The sequence below is a fragment of the Ochotona curzoniae genome, unplaced genomic scaffold (genome assembly GCF_017591425.1).
Source record: "Ochotona curzoniae isolate NIBS_2020 unplaced genomic scaffold, NIBS_Ocur_1.0 scaffold_4683, whole genome shotgun sequence".
In the NCBI taxonomy this organism is placed as follows: Eukaryota; Metazoa; Chordata; class Mammalia; order Lagomorpha; family Ochotonidae; genus Ochotona; species Ochotona curzoniae.
The window spans coordinates 24,999,207-25,016,759 of record NW_024467121.1 but is presented as its reverse complement, the minus strand read 5'-3'; the positions used below and the strand labels follow the sequence as shown (position 1 = coordinate 25,016,759).

At 37.8% G+C, this 17,553-nt stretch overlaps 1 protein-coding gene across 1 annotated transcript in view; it reads left to right on the top strand.

The window, feature by feature from the left end:
• Positions 1-16,335, top strand: part of KMO (kynurenine 3-monooxygenase) — a 35,823-nt gene extending 19,488 nt beyond the window's left edge. Inside the window, exons 6-15 of the mRNA XM_040967947.1 lie at positions 3,169-3,256; positions 4,714-4,879; positions 6,437-6,508; positions 7,214-7,335; positions 8,590-8,737; positions 10,940-10,997; positions 13,185-13,267; positions 14,459-14,560; positions 14,649-14,708; positions 16,004-16,335. Coding sequence (XP_040823881.1) covers positions 3,169-3,256; positions 4,714-4,879; positions 6,437-6,508; positions 7,214-7,335; positions 8,590-8,737; positions 10,940-10,997; positions 13,185-13,267; positions 14,459-14,560; positions 14,649-14,708; positions 16,004-16,177 — 1,073 coding nt within the window. The 3' untranslated portion in view covers positions 16,178-16,335. The remainder of the gene's footprint in view (positions 1-3,168; positions 3,257-4,713; positions 4,880-6,436; positions 6,509-7,213; positions 7,336-8,589; positions 8,738-10,939; positions 10,998-13,184; positions 13,268-14,458; positions 14,561-14,648; positions 14,709-16,003) is intronic.
• The last annotated feature ends 1,218 nt before the right edge of the window (positions 16,336-17,553 follow it).

Below are 17,553 nucleotides of genomic sequence, written 5' to 3'. Positions count from 1 at the left end.
ACAGATGAATTTCTGCATGACTTGACTTTGTGTCTCTACAGTATCCTCACAAAGGAAATTTACAATGTCAAGTTGAACAGAATTGAGTCAAACAAATAGGATTGAGTGGAGGGAAAAGAGCATAATTTCATTCTAGGTGATTCACTGAGGTCTCTGAGCTAGACCTTAATATTCCTTTTAATTCCATTTCTTTTTTCACCATTTATTTTATTTTTATTGGAAAGTCTGTTGATTTACTCCCCAAGTGGCTGCAATGACTGGAGCTGCACCGATCTGAAGCCAGGAGTCCAGGGCATCTTCTGGGTCTCCCATGTGGGTCCCAAGGCTTTGGGCCATCCTCTCCTGCTTTTCCAGGCCTCAAGCATGGAGTTGCATGGGAAGTGGGGCTGCTGGGACACAAACCAGAGCCAATATATGATCCTGGCATGTGTAAGGCGAGGACTTTAGCTGCTAGGCTACCGCGCCAGTCCCTTAATTCCACTTTTTAGTTACATTTAGTAGACTGTATTTTGGACAAGTTGATGGGTGGGTTGGAGCCAGTTTGTTAAAGATATTCACACTGATCTTAAGAAAGCCAATGAATCAGAAAACAGCTTTTTAAAAAACAATATAGCATATCTAAGGCAACTTACTTATGGTATACTCTAAATTTATTAAGATAAAATTAATCATAAGACTTATTTTTAAATATTGAAGCACCAGCTATTACATTTAAATGTTTTATTATATGAATATAAATAACTACCAGTGATGACATGTAAGGAGAACTTAGGTTAATAAACTCTCAGATTGATAAGTCTACCACTGTTAATAAGTGGCAGACTGTAAATTTGAATGTGGGTCTGTTTATTCCAAGATCCAAGATTTTAACTACTGCAGTTTCTTCTTCAATATTATCTATAGGATATCTGCTGGGAAGAATAAAGCCTTAATGTATAAAACCAAAGGTCATTAACTTTTATTAAGAATGTGCTGCACATTATATAATTTCATAAATGCTATAAATGTGTCAGTAAAATGAGCACTGAATCTCTTCTAAATTTCATTTGGCAAAAGGAGTTCTTTGTTTTTTACAAGCCATCAAATCTATGACCCATTCATTCTACACATTTAACCAATTATAAATGTTCATTTCTCTCCGAACAGTCCGTCTTCTGAACACTAGATCCTCTCCCTGTAATAGTACAACTATTTCATGGGTCACTCTGTTATGGGATGTTCATATTTGCCACACAAAACAAAATAGAAAAACAATGTATATTTCAACAAATTTGACAAATCCTGAATTTAAAAAAAAAAGTTTTAAGAATTGAGAGTTGTGGTCCAGCAGGTGAAGCTGCCACCTGGGACAGTCGCTTGCCTGTCAAAGTGCCTGGTTCAAGCCTGGCAACTCTGTTTTCCAATCCAGCATCCAATGAATGCACCCAGGAAGCCATGAGTGATGCCATCCACATGGGAGACCTGAATTGAGTTTTTAATTCCCTGGATATAGTCCAGTCATTGAAGGCATATCTGTAGTGAATCAGCACATGAGCGTACTCTTTCTCCTTTTCTTTCAAAATTTTATAATTTTTAAAGTGAAATTGACTTCAATAGGACATGTTAACCAAAGGTATCCAAAATAATGTTATTTTAGTGTATAACCAAGTTATTCATGGAATATTTTCATTGGTTTGCTTTTGATTTTGCTTATGCAACTGTGCACAGCATACTTCAGTAGAGATCAGGTCACATTTCAAGCACTCAGCAGTTCATGTTCCTGGTCCAACACAGCCCGAGGTCAAAAAAGTAGAAAAGTCAGCATTTCCTAAGCCGTCTTTCACCACGGTACAAGGTTTGAAAGGAATCTATGCCAAAAGCAATGTTCTGGTGGAAATTCTTTGGGATATAGCACTATATATTTAAAGGAAAAATAGAATATAAGGTTCAAATTACATTTCACATAAAATGCTTGTGAAAGATATCCTTAGCACGTCAGGCAAACTGATTTCTCCAAATTTATTTGCCAAAAGGCTTCTTACAAGTAGATACCCTTCTTTGGTTTTGGATTTTCAGATTTCAATATTCCAAATGTCAGTCCCGTGTCGGAGACTCTCAAATTCCTCCACCCCCAGACCAGCCAGAGAATACAGAGCCAAAGAGAAACCAGAGGTGCAAAGCAAAGAGAAGTACAGATATTAATATTAAACTGGAAATTAGGAGCCCTACTTTTGCCCCCCCCACTTTTTTTCAAAGTCAACAGTTTTCTATCAATCACTTTGAATTACAAAAGTTGTACATAATTTATGTGCACTAGGAGTTTGTCTCTTTATATATATACATGTATGTACCTATATATACACATACACATGTACAGGCACACATATATAGCTCTGTATGGTCCCAGAGACCTTCTGTTCCCTTCCAGGGTCTTGATTACTCTATGATGTAAAGAGGAATTTTGAACCTAATTGTGTCTGAGGTCTACCCCAGTGCTTATAGTTGTATTCCATTTTGCATCTTTGAGAACAATGAGTATGCTATAACTATAGATTTTTTTTGTTCAAGAGCATCAGTATAAATAAAATTATTTTATGACTGTCACAGTATGTGATTAATAGTTCAGAAAGTGAAATTCACCATTTTACAGGTTACTTCCAGCAAAAAAATAGACATTGAAACCATTTGGTGGCATATATCGATAAATTTCCAACTTCTTACTCATTTTCTCTGGTGTTTGCTCCCAAGAATGCTTAAGTATCAATAATCTATACTTGTGGCAACTTGAATCTAAAGTCCAGAGTGTTTGCTAAAAAGGGATATGTAGATACACGTAATAGAATAGGAGGAGTTTGACTGAATTTTTCTAATCACAAAGTGTTAGTGACAACTACTGTGATACATGCTGTTTGATTCCTTCCAAGGGTGGAAACAGTTTCGGTGGTGGGATTGGCATGCTGAAATTGGCTTCATTTTTAAGAAATTATTACAGCTAATTTGTATCCATCTTTCCTTACTACAAAAGTATACTAACACATCTACCAAGCAGCTGTCAAATACTGGTTCTTTTGGCTTTGTTAAGAGCAAATACATCACACTGTTCCACAGAAAGTTACCCTTTCAATTTGGTTAAGCAACATAAGAATTAAAAAGTTTCTTTTCTGTTTGTTCTCTTTCTTCTTTCCTCAGCTGTTGAGAAATACTCCAATGCCAAGGTGCACTTTGGTCACAGGCTGTTGAAATGTAATCCTGAGGAAGGAAAACTCACAGTGCTTGGGTAAACAGGGGCTCAGGATTTATTTCAGAGGTGAAAGTGCAGAGGGCGAGAACTGCGTGTTAACTTTGTTTTTTTTTTTTTTCTCTCTTTGGAAAGGATAAAATAATAACTGAGATTGCAGTTCAAAGTGTTTCTAGTTTCGGGGAATTTTAGGTTGAAGTAAATCACAGAGATCTTTTGAGTACCGGAGACAGTGATTTTGCTTAATTTTTGTGTTCAGTCCCCTGTAGCAGTATTCCACAGAGATGGCCTCACCACTCTGCTTCAGAGTCTCCTCCCACGAACTAGGTAGCCATCCATGGCCTTTCTTCTCTTGTCCTTTTCCCAGTGCTATTTCTTTGCCTCTCCTTGGCTTATTCCATTTCCATTCAAGTTCTAAGACCTATATCCCATTCTTAGGATATGTCATGGATTCAGTTATGGATTCAACAATCACTTGTTATTCACATTTCTAGGGTAAAAATCTAGTTCACATGCCTGTCTTCATTCCCAATCCTCTGCATCCTACTCAGTTAATGTTAATCTTTCATGAAACATCTTCGCAGATCTCAAACACATCCAAAGAAAGCTTTGCTCAACTATTTGTCTCAAAATATGTTCCATTCCTGACTGTCCAGATAGACCCATTTACAATGTGCCCTACTTCTGATTTTCTCCCACTGCATTTAAAAGCACTCTCACCTTCACGTGTCCATGCTTGCTTCGGAATCTGTCTTCCTTCCCGCTGTATGATGGTCGTCCGAGGCTCTTTTCCCCCGCCCGTGGAGGCCTTTGCTATTCCTCCTTCCTGTTATACCTCCTTCTCCATTCTGCTTCCACTTCAGAAGGATTTTTCTTAAATCACCATTCATCATATATCACCCTCCTCAAAGATGGAAAAACTTGCTTTCTGTCTTTTTCCAGAATAATGTATATAAGCCTTTTATCTTCGTGTTTAAAAATCTCTTATGCTTCTCCCTCCTTCCCTTCTTCACAGGACATTATTTTCTTAAACTTGATTTTGGATACCTTCTGCTCTTGTCAAGTTTCTATTGCTCCTAGAACATCCTGGTCACATCCCTACAGTTCATACACTTGGGATACACTTCAACGTGTTATTTGCTGGAAAGTTTTTCTTGCCCTCTTTCCAAGATACTCTTCCTTTGTGCTGATAGCTCCTAGCTGTTGTCCATGATGTCTTGTTCACTGCTGCAGCCTATGCCAGTGCCTGGCAGACTGCTCACACCTCCATGGTCTAGCTTGTTTTTATTAGTCAGTATGGCTGTGTTACTCTCATAGCAAATCTATAGTTGGGATAAGTCATCCCATCTTAATTTTGTATCTATTGTTATATGTAAAGGTGACTTCTCTGAGCTACCAAGTTGGGCCACTATTTCTCAGACTCAACTGGAAGTATATCATTGTTTTTACCAATAACGTTTTTTTTTCTTTTTGCTATGATTTGTTCTATTTTTCAGCCCTGATAATGTTCCAAAAGATGTGACTTGTGACCTCACTGTAGGATGTGATGGAGCTTATTCAACAGTCAGAAATCACCTCATGAAGAAACCCCGTTTTGATTACAGTCAGAAATACATTCCCCATGGGTACATGGAATTGACTATTCCACCTAAGGATGGGGATGTAAGTCCTTTCCTTTTCCCCATATGGGTATAGGGCATAGTCTAGTGTTTTCAGCAACATATCAGCAACACAGTTTTGAGGGATACCACAAGAACCTTGCCACCAATAATCAACTGAATGTCCTTTAATCATATTGCCCTCACTCCTTACCTTTTGATATTCTCTCTTGAGTGTTCAAGAAAAGAGAGAAGTACTAAACATCCTATTGGAAACCCAGAGGCTGTTTATTACATAATAAGGCCATTTACTTGTGATGTCTTAAAGTAATTTACTCTGGGAGTAAATTTTTCAATATATTGACAATCCAGAATACCTATCAACATGACTGATTCAGGTAATAGTTACCACATAAAATGACTAATAAATTGTTGTAAAGAGATCTTCATTGTGTTTTTCTTATTTCCTGGTTCCTATAGTTAAACCATATATAATTAGAGGCAAGTGAGTAGTACACTAATTTTATGTTGTCATTAGATGTCAGACATCCTTAAGGAAAATTAAAATACTTATTAAAAACAATCAGACTATTTAAAAAAGATTTATTTTATTCTTTTTTTTTTTTTTTGCAAAGTCAGATATACAGAAATGAGGAGAAATGGAGAGTAAGATCTTCTGTCCAATGGTTCATTCCTCAAATGGCCATAATGGTCAGAGTTGACCCAATTCAAAGCCAGGAACCAGGAGCTTCTTCTAGGTCTCCCATGTTTGTGCAGGGTCCCAAGGCTTTTGGCCATCCTCAACTGCTTTCCCAGGCCACAGGCAGAGAGCTGATGGGAAGTGAGGCTGCCAGAATTAGAATTGGAGCCAATATGGGATCCTGTTTCAAGGCGAGAACTTTAGTCATTGTGTTGTCGCACTGGGCCCACAATCAGAATTTTTAAACTTCACATATTTTAAGATATGTAATAATCCTGGGAATCTCCAGGGTTTTTCATCAATTGGGTCTTTGGATAAATTGATCAACCCAAGCGTCAAACTCTCACTGAGGGCACTGAGGAGGAGTCACTAAAGCAAGCAGACTCATCTATTCCTAGTGTTACGATAGCAAACAAGTCATAAGAAGTTTGTCATCATGTTTTGTTTGGCTCATGAAATTTAAACTGAAACTTAAGATTTTACTGTTTAATATAGATATCTTTTCAAAGGCAAAAAGCTAGATAAATAACATTGGATGTACATATACACTTATACACATACACACATATACACGTGCACAAACACACATCAAATATTATATATATATATTCTACCATGTTTGTATGTATAAACATGTATATCTGTATGTGTGTGTAAAAGAGAACAAACATCTTATTGCAGCACATCGTCAGAGTGTGACTTATCTTGGCATCAAAAACCAGCTTAACGTGAAATTTATGAACACAGAACATAAAGTATTTTCTAAGATTTGCTGTGTATGTAGCAATAAACATACATATCATCATATATACATTTATATGACCCTGGCTTAGATTATGTGGAAATGGTTATACAGTAATTCAGTTTTATAGATGTTATTTGATGCACTAACCAAACATGCATGATTTTTTTTTTTTGCAGTATGCAATGGAACCCAATTATCTGCATATTTGGCCTAGAAATACCTTCATGATGATTGCACTTCCCAACATGGTAGTATAAGACTTCTTATTCACAGTAATATTGCATCTGTAAACAATGGTTTCCATTTCTCACTTTTGTACCTAGTATGTGCATGCCTAATTGGTCTGCTCACTTCTAAATCATTGAAAATTCTGAGGAAAAATATTGCAGAATGCACTATTAGTTACTTTAAAAAAAAAGGAGATGGATTTTTTCTGAATGAATAATGGGAGTTTATGTGTGGTGATGTCACTCAGTTCTAGTGAAGATGGCACTGGAAGGGGTGTCCCTCTCCTACCACCAAGAAAGCCAAATATACTCGGACCACATACTGGGGAGTCAGATCAGCACTTAGGAATTGTGGGGCATCGGAATATACACTACCAAAGACAGGCACAGCTTTTGTTTACCTATCGGGGGGTTTCTTCCACAAACTTTTAGTTATTTGTCTTGTTGGCTTTTTGTCTTTCTGTTGCTCTATGTTATGTAAGAAGGTCATTGTTTACTTGGTGAAAATGGAGAATCTACAGTGTAGAAATTTCTCTAAAAATCGAGAGAGCAGTGGATTACCCGCGGGTCTTGGCAGAGCTTTTCTTTGAGAGGGAAGGGACAAAGCCAGCTTGCCTTTCCTGTCTGAGTTTTCCTTCCAGCAAAAGTGCCTGCGACTGAGACATGTACTTTTAACGTTGGCATTGCTTGCCTCTCTATTCTCTCACACTGTCCCTCTTGTCACAGAACAAATCTTTCACGTGCACTTTGTTCATGCCCTTTGAAGACTTTGAAAAGCTTCTCACCGGCACTGATGTGCTTGACTTCTTCCAGAAGCACTTTCCAGATTCCATCCCTCTAATTGGAGAGTAAGTTTCAAGACGTTCATTTGCGCCTTTTGTTTTATGGGCCTGTGATACTCCCAATTCAAATAGAGTACATACGTTATTCTGGTTTATTTAAGAACTACAGATATGCCAAAGTTGACATTAAAGCTCACTCCGAGGTGACGGTACCCTGGAGCAAAACTGTAAGTGGATGTTGTGCTGTGAGCAGGAAATCTGGAAAACAAAAGAGAACAAAGCATGGCACAGTAGAACAAGCCACAATGTCCCCGGGCTTTTATGAATTTCGTGCCATCGTCTCAGGATCCAGGATTTGGCATCATGTCACAGGGCCTGGCTGTGTTTCCTTCTGCTGACAGACACACGAATCTTTGGCATGGATGGCACATCCAGCAATCTCATAAGCTTTCTTGTGCCTCCGACCCCTCATGGTAAAATGCCGATAACCCTATCTGAAAAGGTCACTGAAGTTAAAATGAGACACACTTATTAATCACTCAGCACCAGGCCCAGTACACACTAAGGTCCAAGTGACAGATAACTGATTGTGCCAGTTACCTGGCTCATCTCTATTTCTCTGGCCCGGGTCAGAACCACCCTCCAATGAACTTGGTCCATTTATTCTGATTTGGGGTCTTTTCACTGTCTTCCCATGGCAGAAGCGCTGTGAGTCTTCTCCAGGGTTCCCTCGAGGAGTACTAAGCCATTCCTGAGGGTCCACTCTGAGGACCTTTTGGTTCCAGGTAACCTCACCTGTTAATACCATCACCTTGACGAACAAGAGATGCTCACACATGCGCTTGAGGGGATGTAAGCACTTGCTCTATAGCGCTGTTTCTGGCTCACTCTTTCCTAAATCTTAAATTTGATATTCTTAAATGGATATCAAAATACATCCCTTTGAAGACAGTTGTGTGAGTTCAGTAAACTAAGTATGTAAACTGGAAATCCACTGCTAGCCTGTAACACGTCTTTTGAAAAATTGCTAGCCCATATTTTCCTGCATGTTACAAAAGAAATTTACAAATTTTCAGACATAGATAAACTTGTTCTGTTTGGGTGTGAATAACACTGTTATGAACCAAGAAAGTAATTAGCACAATGGAATTTAAGAACTGGAAGAAGACTGTATTTTCCTTTTTCATGTCTTTTTTTCCTGGCATTCTTGGGTATTTAAAAATAAGGCTATTGTGATGATGTCAAGTAAATCTGAAAGCGCTGAGCAGCACCTGCTATCTGATGTAGTAGTTTCACATTCTGATTTTTTTTCCTCCAAAGGCAAGCCTTAGCGCAAGATTACTTCCTACTGCCTGCTCAGCCCATGATATCTGTAAAGTGCTCCTCTTTTCATTTTAAATCTCACTGTGTGCTGATGGGAGATGCAGCCCATGCCATTGTGCCATTTTTTGGGCAAGGAATGAATGCGGTGAGTTCTTTTTCCCTAGGTAAGTTACTGATATGTTTCCAGGTCTATCTTAACTAATGTGTATTAAAGAAGCAATATGTGAAAGACTTTGTCCAAATACACCTGAAGAGTATGATAAATTAAAAAGCCATTCCAGATGTTAAACTAGATTGATCATCAACTCTAGTCAAAAATTTGAATTACTTAACCAGTAATTTAAAATACAAGGAGGATAGGGAATATTGTAATATTATGTTTAGATTGAAAATGCCATCAGTAGCTTGAAATTTAGACACTTGGGTAGCAATGTTTCTAGTCTTCATCTTTAAAATGTATTTTTCTGAACATTACACATAAACTTATTTTTTAGATTTATTCATCTATTTAAAAGGCAGAATTACAGAGAAAGAGAGTAAAAAAGATCTTCTATCAACTGGTTCATTCTCTAAATGCTCTTACCAGCTGGAGCTGGGCCTAGCTGGGCTGAAAGGAGAAGCCAGGATCTTACTCTGGGTCTCCCACCCTGCTGCAGGGGCCCAAGGAGTGGGCTGTCTTCAGCTGCTTTCCCAGACACATTAGCAGGGAGCTAGATCAGAAGTGGGACTTGAACCAGCACCTAATTGGGATGCTGGTGCTTCAGGTGGCAGATTTACCTGCTGTGTTACAGTGCAGGCCTGGCACAAATTTATAATGTTAGCATCAAATAAGATTCCCAGATTATTTCTATTCTCCAATTTTCTTTCTAAAGGAAAGGGAAATATGATAAGGTTAAATAAAACTGTCAACAGATCAGTTATTGAATACAATGGCTTTCATGAAAAATTTACTAGTCAAGGAATAGCATTCAAACATTGAACATTAATTTAAAGATATCCTAGGGGTCAGCGTGGTGGCTCAACTAGCTAAATCCTCTGCCTTGAGGTGCTGGCAAATTAGGTGGGTGCTGGTTCACGTTTCTGCTGGTCCATTTCCCATCCGGATCCCTGTCTGTAGCCTGGGAGGACAGTAGAGGATGGCCCAAGTCCTTGGGACCCTGCACCCTCCTCAAAGACCCAGAAGAAGCTGCTGGCTCTGGCCATTTTGGTCTTTGAGAGAGTGAACTGGTGGATGGAAGATCTTTCTGTCTCTCCTCTATAGATCTGCTTTTCCAATGAAAATAAGGATTTTTTTTAAATAAAGGAATCCTAAATTGTCTTTGTGTTTCTGTATATGTAAATGCTAACTAATAGCTTTAGAATCATTTGGTCATATGCTATGTTGGCCATTGCAATATATAGCAAGTAAAGCTAGCTAGTGAGTCTAATTAGTTATGTTTTCCACAAAGAAGTGGTAAATATTTTTGTACATAAAAGCATTAGACGACATCAACTGTGGTATAGAGGACAGCTGCTCAGGGTCTAGCATTAGAACCTTTGGGTTCAAATTCTTGTTCCAGGAGTTAATAGTCAGTACAATATTGTACATCTTATTTACCCTACCTTTACTTCTTTATCTATAAAACTGAAATTTTTAATACTTACCTACCTCAGAGATCTATGGCAAACAAGTGAATTAATTTAAATGAATAATTTAAAACTTATCTCAATCCCATATGGTAACTGTTGTTTTTAAATTTTTATAAAATTGAAGATCTGTGTAATTTACTTGCTTCAAATATAAATAATGAGAAAAATGCTTTTTCATAGTTTATATTTTCTATAAACATAGTTTGAATTTCTATACAATAAGAAATTATTTCTCACTATATTTTGCATAGAACCTACCTTGCTTAGTGGAGTTTATTGTTTGCATATTTGCTTTAATCTTGAGATGAGGAATGTAGACTAATTTGGGGAGTAGCTTTATGCTGTGATTAAATTGCTCTGAATGTGAATCTTACAGATCTGAGTATTTTAAATATAATTCTAACGTCAGGTAGAACAATATAATTACTCATTATTCTCAATAAAACCATGACATACAACAAAATCATAATAAAAGAGGTATTTTGGTAAAATCCTTAGCCACTGTTTCTATACATGCAGTGGGCAAAGCCAGCACCATCAAGTCATGCAGTGGATGGTCTTTGTGATCACAGTTCAATACCACATGACAACTGCTATTGTGCACTGATGATAAACAGCTTCTGAACTACACTCATGAATGAAGATCTTTCAAAATTGCTAAGATTTTGTTTTTGGTTTATTCCCTCCCTCCCCCATCCCCGACCCTTTTTAATTTCAGGGCTTTGAAGACTGCTTGGTATTTGATGAGTTAATGGAAAAGTTCAATAACGATCTTAGTAAGTAAAAATTTTCAGTTGTACCCAGACTGGCCTTGCTGAAAATTCTAGGCCAGTGTCTGATCCTCAGTTCAAAAGCTCACAAAGCCTATTCCCTGTTCAGGATTACTTACTTTTCTATTAAAAACCTATGCTTTGCTTACTTCCCACATCTGACAATGAGTAACTAGTAAGGAAAATAGAGCTCCTTTTTTAAGGTCTGCGCATGGAGCTCCCATACAGTGACCCACTCAAGGATGACAATTCAGAACACCAAATGGTGGCTAAGAGACCCTCCTTTTGCTTTTGAGCTTAGACAATACCCCCTCCCTGCAACCTCTACCACATACCTGTAGAAACACTCTTAGAAGTCCTAGTACTTTCTTGCTGTTTTCCTACCAACAGTTGTATCTGATACCTCCACTTGGCTTTTGATTAGATTTAACTCAGACAGTTTATCGATTTTTGCAAATACTGAAGTGTTAAGATTATACATTAAATTTTGTAATGAAATCAAATATGTACATCTGTGTTAAAGCTGTTCCTTGGTATTTGAGTGTGATTAGTTCCAAGGCCCCCACAGAAAACAAACTAATCTACATGGAATATCTTCATATAAAGCTTATTTCATATACTTTAAATCATATCTCGATTGCTTATGATACTTCATATGGTGCAAATGTATGAATTGTGACACATATTGTTTAGAGACAATGACAAAGAAATAATGGCTGTGTATTTTCAGCACAGATGCTATTTCTTTTTTGTGTTTTTTTCTATCCATAGTCAGTTGAACCCATGCTTGCAGATCCCAGAGACATGAAGATTGACTATGTGTACAATTGCAAATAATAGCCTAAGAATCGGGTAACTTTTTCTTGACTCACAGTAACACTGCACGTGTTCTCAAAGGTTACTTCTAAGTTTAAACCTGTTTTAAGTAAGAGACAGACTGAAGAACTGACCATCCACTAATGCTAAGAATCAGGTCCCGGCTTGTCTTCTTATTAGCTGTGCGATTTTGAGCAAGTCAGATCATCTTTCTAAAACTTCAGCTATTTTTCACCTACAAAATAGGGATTATAAAATCAATGTGAGAGAGTTTTAAAGATTAGATGAAATAATTTATGTGAAGACATTAAAAGGAAACAAAAAGCCTGGCATAAACGAAGTTCAAGGTACATGTATGCTTTGGTGTTCGATAGTGGATGCTGGTGAGTGGATCTTAAGAGAGTATAGTGGCTCACAGCAAATTTCTCATCCTCCACTTTCTTTTTCTTTTTTAATTTCTTTCCTTTCATGTATCACATAGAGGTTCAGGATTCAGAGGTATTCTGCTTCTTCCCTTCTTGGGCTAACTATAATAAGGGTGGTGGAAGGATTCATGTATGTCAACACACTCTCAACATCAGTTTCAGGTATTAGAAAACAAAGACAAAACTATAATAATCATAGTAACATACTGAATATTTAATAAGTGTTAGTATCTTACTTTAAAAATGTGTTGTCTCATTTGGTCCTACCAAAAAAAAAATGAGACATAGATACCATCCTATTATCATTTTAAAACTGAAGAATTCAAGCTAGGAAATGGTTAACTTACCCAAGATCATGTATCTAGGAAGTGAAGAAACTAGAACTTGAACCCATGATTTTTGACTTTAGAAATGGCATCTCATTATAACTAATGATTGTGTGAAAACAATACCAGTTGGTCATTTGTCACGTATAAGTATTTACTACTGACCAGGTTATGATTCCAATCATTATTCAAACATGAAACTGACTCGTAGGAGCTCACAGCAAAATAGAGGAGCTGATGTTTAAGAGAATATTTTTTTTTAGGTTCAGTGAGACAAATGTGCAGGAATGGGGTCCCAAAGGAGCATAGGAAAGAGAACAGCAGAGTCCAAAAGGGGCTATTGGTCACTGACCATCACTGATAACAACTGTTCTCCATTTGGGAATGACAAAAAACAATTATTGTATCCAATGGTCTATTAACCTTAACATTTAATCACAACACACAGAAAGTGCTGGTGTGTTGCTCAGGAGTCAGAGGTTGTTGATAATACAGAATGAATATCCATAGTTTTAGAGATCAGAGAGAACATTGGTTTTGAATAGACCATGTAGCTTGAACTCTGTATATCCCAGTACATTTCTACACAATTCTTGGAACAATGTATCATTTAACTTGGTTTCTAGACATCTGTCTTCCCGAATTCTCAAGATTTAGAATTCCAGACGACCATGCCATTTCAGACCTATCCATGTATAACTACATAGAGGTGAGTGAGAAGATTCAGCTCTATCCCATGCAGTCGTTGGTGGACATCTTGCAAATGTTACTTTTTGTTTTTGTTTGCTCTAGCCCTGTCTCACGCATGCATGCTGCTTAAAAATAGATACAGATAAGAAAACACACACAAATACAGCATGACGTAGACGTGGATGGAATGTGAATAAGTAGCCAGTAATAATGACCAATACATAACATCTCTATCGATACTTTAGGAACATTTTAAACTAATGGAGATGACAAAATCACTAATAATTCACAGGATTAAATGGTGAATATTTAGTAAATTTAGTAATATGCTGTCTTAAAAGATGTACTAGGATGTTTATAAATATAATATATAGTTAGTAGATGTGTTAACATAGTCAAGAAATCTAAGAAATGTTCAATGACCCTTCCATTCTTAACATTATAGTATTACAAATTTAGCAAAGTACTGAATGTCCTTTGGAGATCTATGCAGGGAAAAAAAGTAGAATATCAAAGAAAGATACTTTGAAAGTACTTTGAAAATTACATTCATTCTGTTTTTACTTAGTCATGAAAATATCATGATAGTAGTTATAACTATAGTTTTTAACAACCAGACAAAAAACTCACAAGATAAATTTAAGGAAGAGAGTGACAAAATATTTTCCATCTCTTGTGAAGACATAAAGAAATAGAATAACATCGGAGTGAGCAGAATTATCTATGTGATAAAGCAAGTTCTAGAAGACACTTGGAATACTTAAATGTTATATCTGGCCTAAGTATTTAAAATATATATTACGTGTCCCAAATAATTAGCAGGTCAAAACAGTCATCGCTTCAAACAATCCCTGTTGCCATAAGCAATATTGCAAACTAACCAATACACAACAGCAATTGGCCAAACCTGTGGGCTCACAGTCGACTCATAGATGGGGCTGAATAAACACTTTGCTGAAATACAGTCCCTATGATGACCCCTGAATAAAACAGAGTTCCCTCACAGGTTTTGCATAACTGCTATAGGTTGTCGCCTGTTTTATTGATATTTCTTAAAAATTATTGGGAATGATCCTTATGGAAATAAGCATTAAGCCTTGAATCTAATGATAAGTGGGAATTGAGTGTATTCATAAATTGTGGAAAGGAACCAGAGGTACATATGCTTTGTTCAAGCTATTCTCTTAAAAGTTCTCTTACACTGTTGCAGATGAGAGCACATGTCAACTCCAGGTGGTTCCTTTTTCAAAAGAACATAGAGAGATTTCTTCATGATATTATGCCATCCACTTTTATTCCTCTCTATACCATGGTAAGGCCTGGATTTAAGACTCCCCCATTGGAATTCTTTGTTCAGCCATTAAACAATGCACAAAAATACCTTTTAAACTTCCCTACAGGTCACTTTTTCCAGAATAAGATATCATGAGGCAGTGCTGCGCTGGCATTGGCAAAAAAAGGTTGGAACAGATTATTCTTTCTATATAAGAAACGACTTATTTTTGTTTGAATATCAGAGTTGCAGATAGGAGAGATAGAGACAGATATCTATCAGCTGATTCACTCCTCAAATGGTGAAATAGCCAGAGCCGGGTCAATCTGAAGCCAGGATGCAGAAGCTCCTTCTGGGTCTCCCAATGGGTTCAGGGTCCCGAGGCATCGCACCACACCACAGCTTCCCAGACGTTATGCATGGAGCTTGATAGGAAGTGAAAAAGCCAGGAAGTGAAGCAGCATGTAGAACATGAACCAGCACCCACGTGGAATACCAGTACTCCAGGCAGAGGACTAACTTGCTGCTGGCCCCAGAACAGATAATACTTTTTAAAAAAAAAGTGTACTGAAGTATTGCAGTGTTTAGGTTATCTTTATTTCTTTATTTCAAGTAAATACAGAAAAGATGTCGAATCCAAATTTTATGCTCTAAGGACAAAGTGTCCTGAGTACACAAAGGGCATATTAAATAACAAAGCTAAGAAAGAGAGCTTTTTAAGGGAAGAAATAGAAAAATAAACTGATGCTAGTACTTCTCCACCTTTTACTTAAACTCTGAGGCCATTCTAGATGTTTGATTTGTGCAATGTTCTAACAAAAGCAGAGAGAACCAAGTTCCCTATGAATCATTATACAATTCCAGCATAAGGCTGCAACACATTCATTTTGGGTAATTGGCTCCAAAGATATTACGAAGTGGAATTCAGATTATTGACCTTCCACTTTAGGAATACTACAAATTCATCCATTCAAGAAATAGTTTTACTTAAAGTGGCGACATTGAGCATATGAAACAGACACAGAGCCTATTCATCCTTAGAGGCTGTTGAAGAGACAGAAAACTACAGTGGGCAGGGATAAACTTACTAAGGGAGTAAAGGGGTGGGCTGGCCCAGGAGAAAGCTAAGGAACCAAAAAGAGCATGGCCAGTGGAAGAAGGCGAGAAGGGCAAGCTCCAAGGTATTGCAGGAGTGTGAGAACAGTCATAGGCAAACAGGGAGAAATAGTCACAAGCAAAAGGGTCTTTAATATTGTCTAGAGATAAGCAAGGAGAGCAGGAAAGCAGGGTAATAATCTCATTTGAATCTGAGAAAGAATATTTCACTGTTAGGAAGTTAGAATGAAAGATATAAATGGTGATGTCAGAAATAGAGCGTTATGAACAGGTTAAAGAACAAAAAGAAAAATGTATACACCTTTATAGTTTGAGAGTTCTGTTTCCGGATAGTAATGTCTGAACAGAGTCCTTGCTGTCCCACAGGTGATAAACAGGGGACTCTGTTTCTTTGGATCACTGATAGCCATTGGTAGCTATTACCTATTTATGCACTACATGTCACTGAGACCACTGGACCACTTGAGAAGACCAGGGGACTGGATCGCTTACATCCGAAACACAGGGCGTGTTTGGCTGCCATTTCTACAAGGCCACTAGAACAAATTACATTTAATTACTAGTTGCTATAAATATTCTGAAATAGGACTGATTTCTCTGTGATGAAACTAAGGATCAAAATGTGTCTCCCCTACCCCTTTGTATTTAATTCATTATGGGAAGATAATTGTGAACCTATGATTAAATTAAAATGTACAGTTTCTTTGTGTTGATTGCAATTATTGGTGGGGGGCAGGGAGACACTTCTTAAAAAAACTAACATACAGCTTCCTCACCACATCTGCATATTCAGGTTGGTTCATTCTAAAAATAGAAGTGCCGTGACTAAGACTGCACTTCTCACATAGGCAAGGCCTGCAGGGAAGACACCCAAAATCTTTTTTCTTCAAAGGACATGATAGGACTTACAATAAGCTTTATTCACTGCCTGGGACTCAAAAATCAGAATTTGCCTAAAATGTTAACTACTTTTTCTCACCTGACTGAAACTCATCCAACCACAAGGCTCTGACTCACGTGACAAAACCAGAAAAGCAAATGATAAAGTTAGAGATCTTCTTGAAGAATAAACTGATGACTTACAGAATAAACTATTTCCCAGCCTACAAATGCCAATAATAACTGTGAAGGTAAGAAAAGGGCTATTAATCAAGATGGCAGAATAGGGTAAGGACACGTTCAAACGGACTGAAAAACATTTAATCAGGATGAAGCTGAGAGGACACGTTCCAGGAAATAGGAGAGGACAGAACAACAGCAGGGAGGTACCTGGAGACTGACAGACACGGGAAAGCAGCAAAAACAATGGTGTGGTGCTGCAGTGACTGATAATGCAGTGGCATTCAGCTAACGGTGATCTGAACTCCACCAGCAGCCAGAACTCCATCAGCAACCAGGTGGGAAGGGCTTTCACTGGGAGCTTAGGAGGTGAACCCAGACAAAGAATTGTCAGTCCTGCTGGTCTGTTTGATTTGACTAGGAGCAGAAACAGCAGCAGATCCCAGACGGGCAGTGCGGGAACAGGGTGGATTTCACAGCCCAATCTGCCTTCTAGAGCCAAATTAGGTGCCATTTTGTTTATGAAGACAAGGACTATGAGCACGACTGCACATGCACTGAGCTGGAAGTGAACTCATTTTTGACTCAGTGAACTGCATCAACGCAGCATTCTAAAGGTTTCACCCAAGACAGGTCTGGGTAGCTCTCAGACCTGATGGCCAACAGATCAAGAACTCTAGTAGAGGCACGTCAGAAGCCATTTTGTACATTGTGGCAAAAGTTTAGGACTACAGGGGACAACAGTGAACTGTGCATGTGCTGAGCTTACAAGAACTCACCGAGTTCCATGGATTGCACTGATCCCACAGGAAAATAATACCAACTGTGGCATCATATGAATCAAATATGTCTGAGTG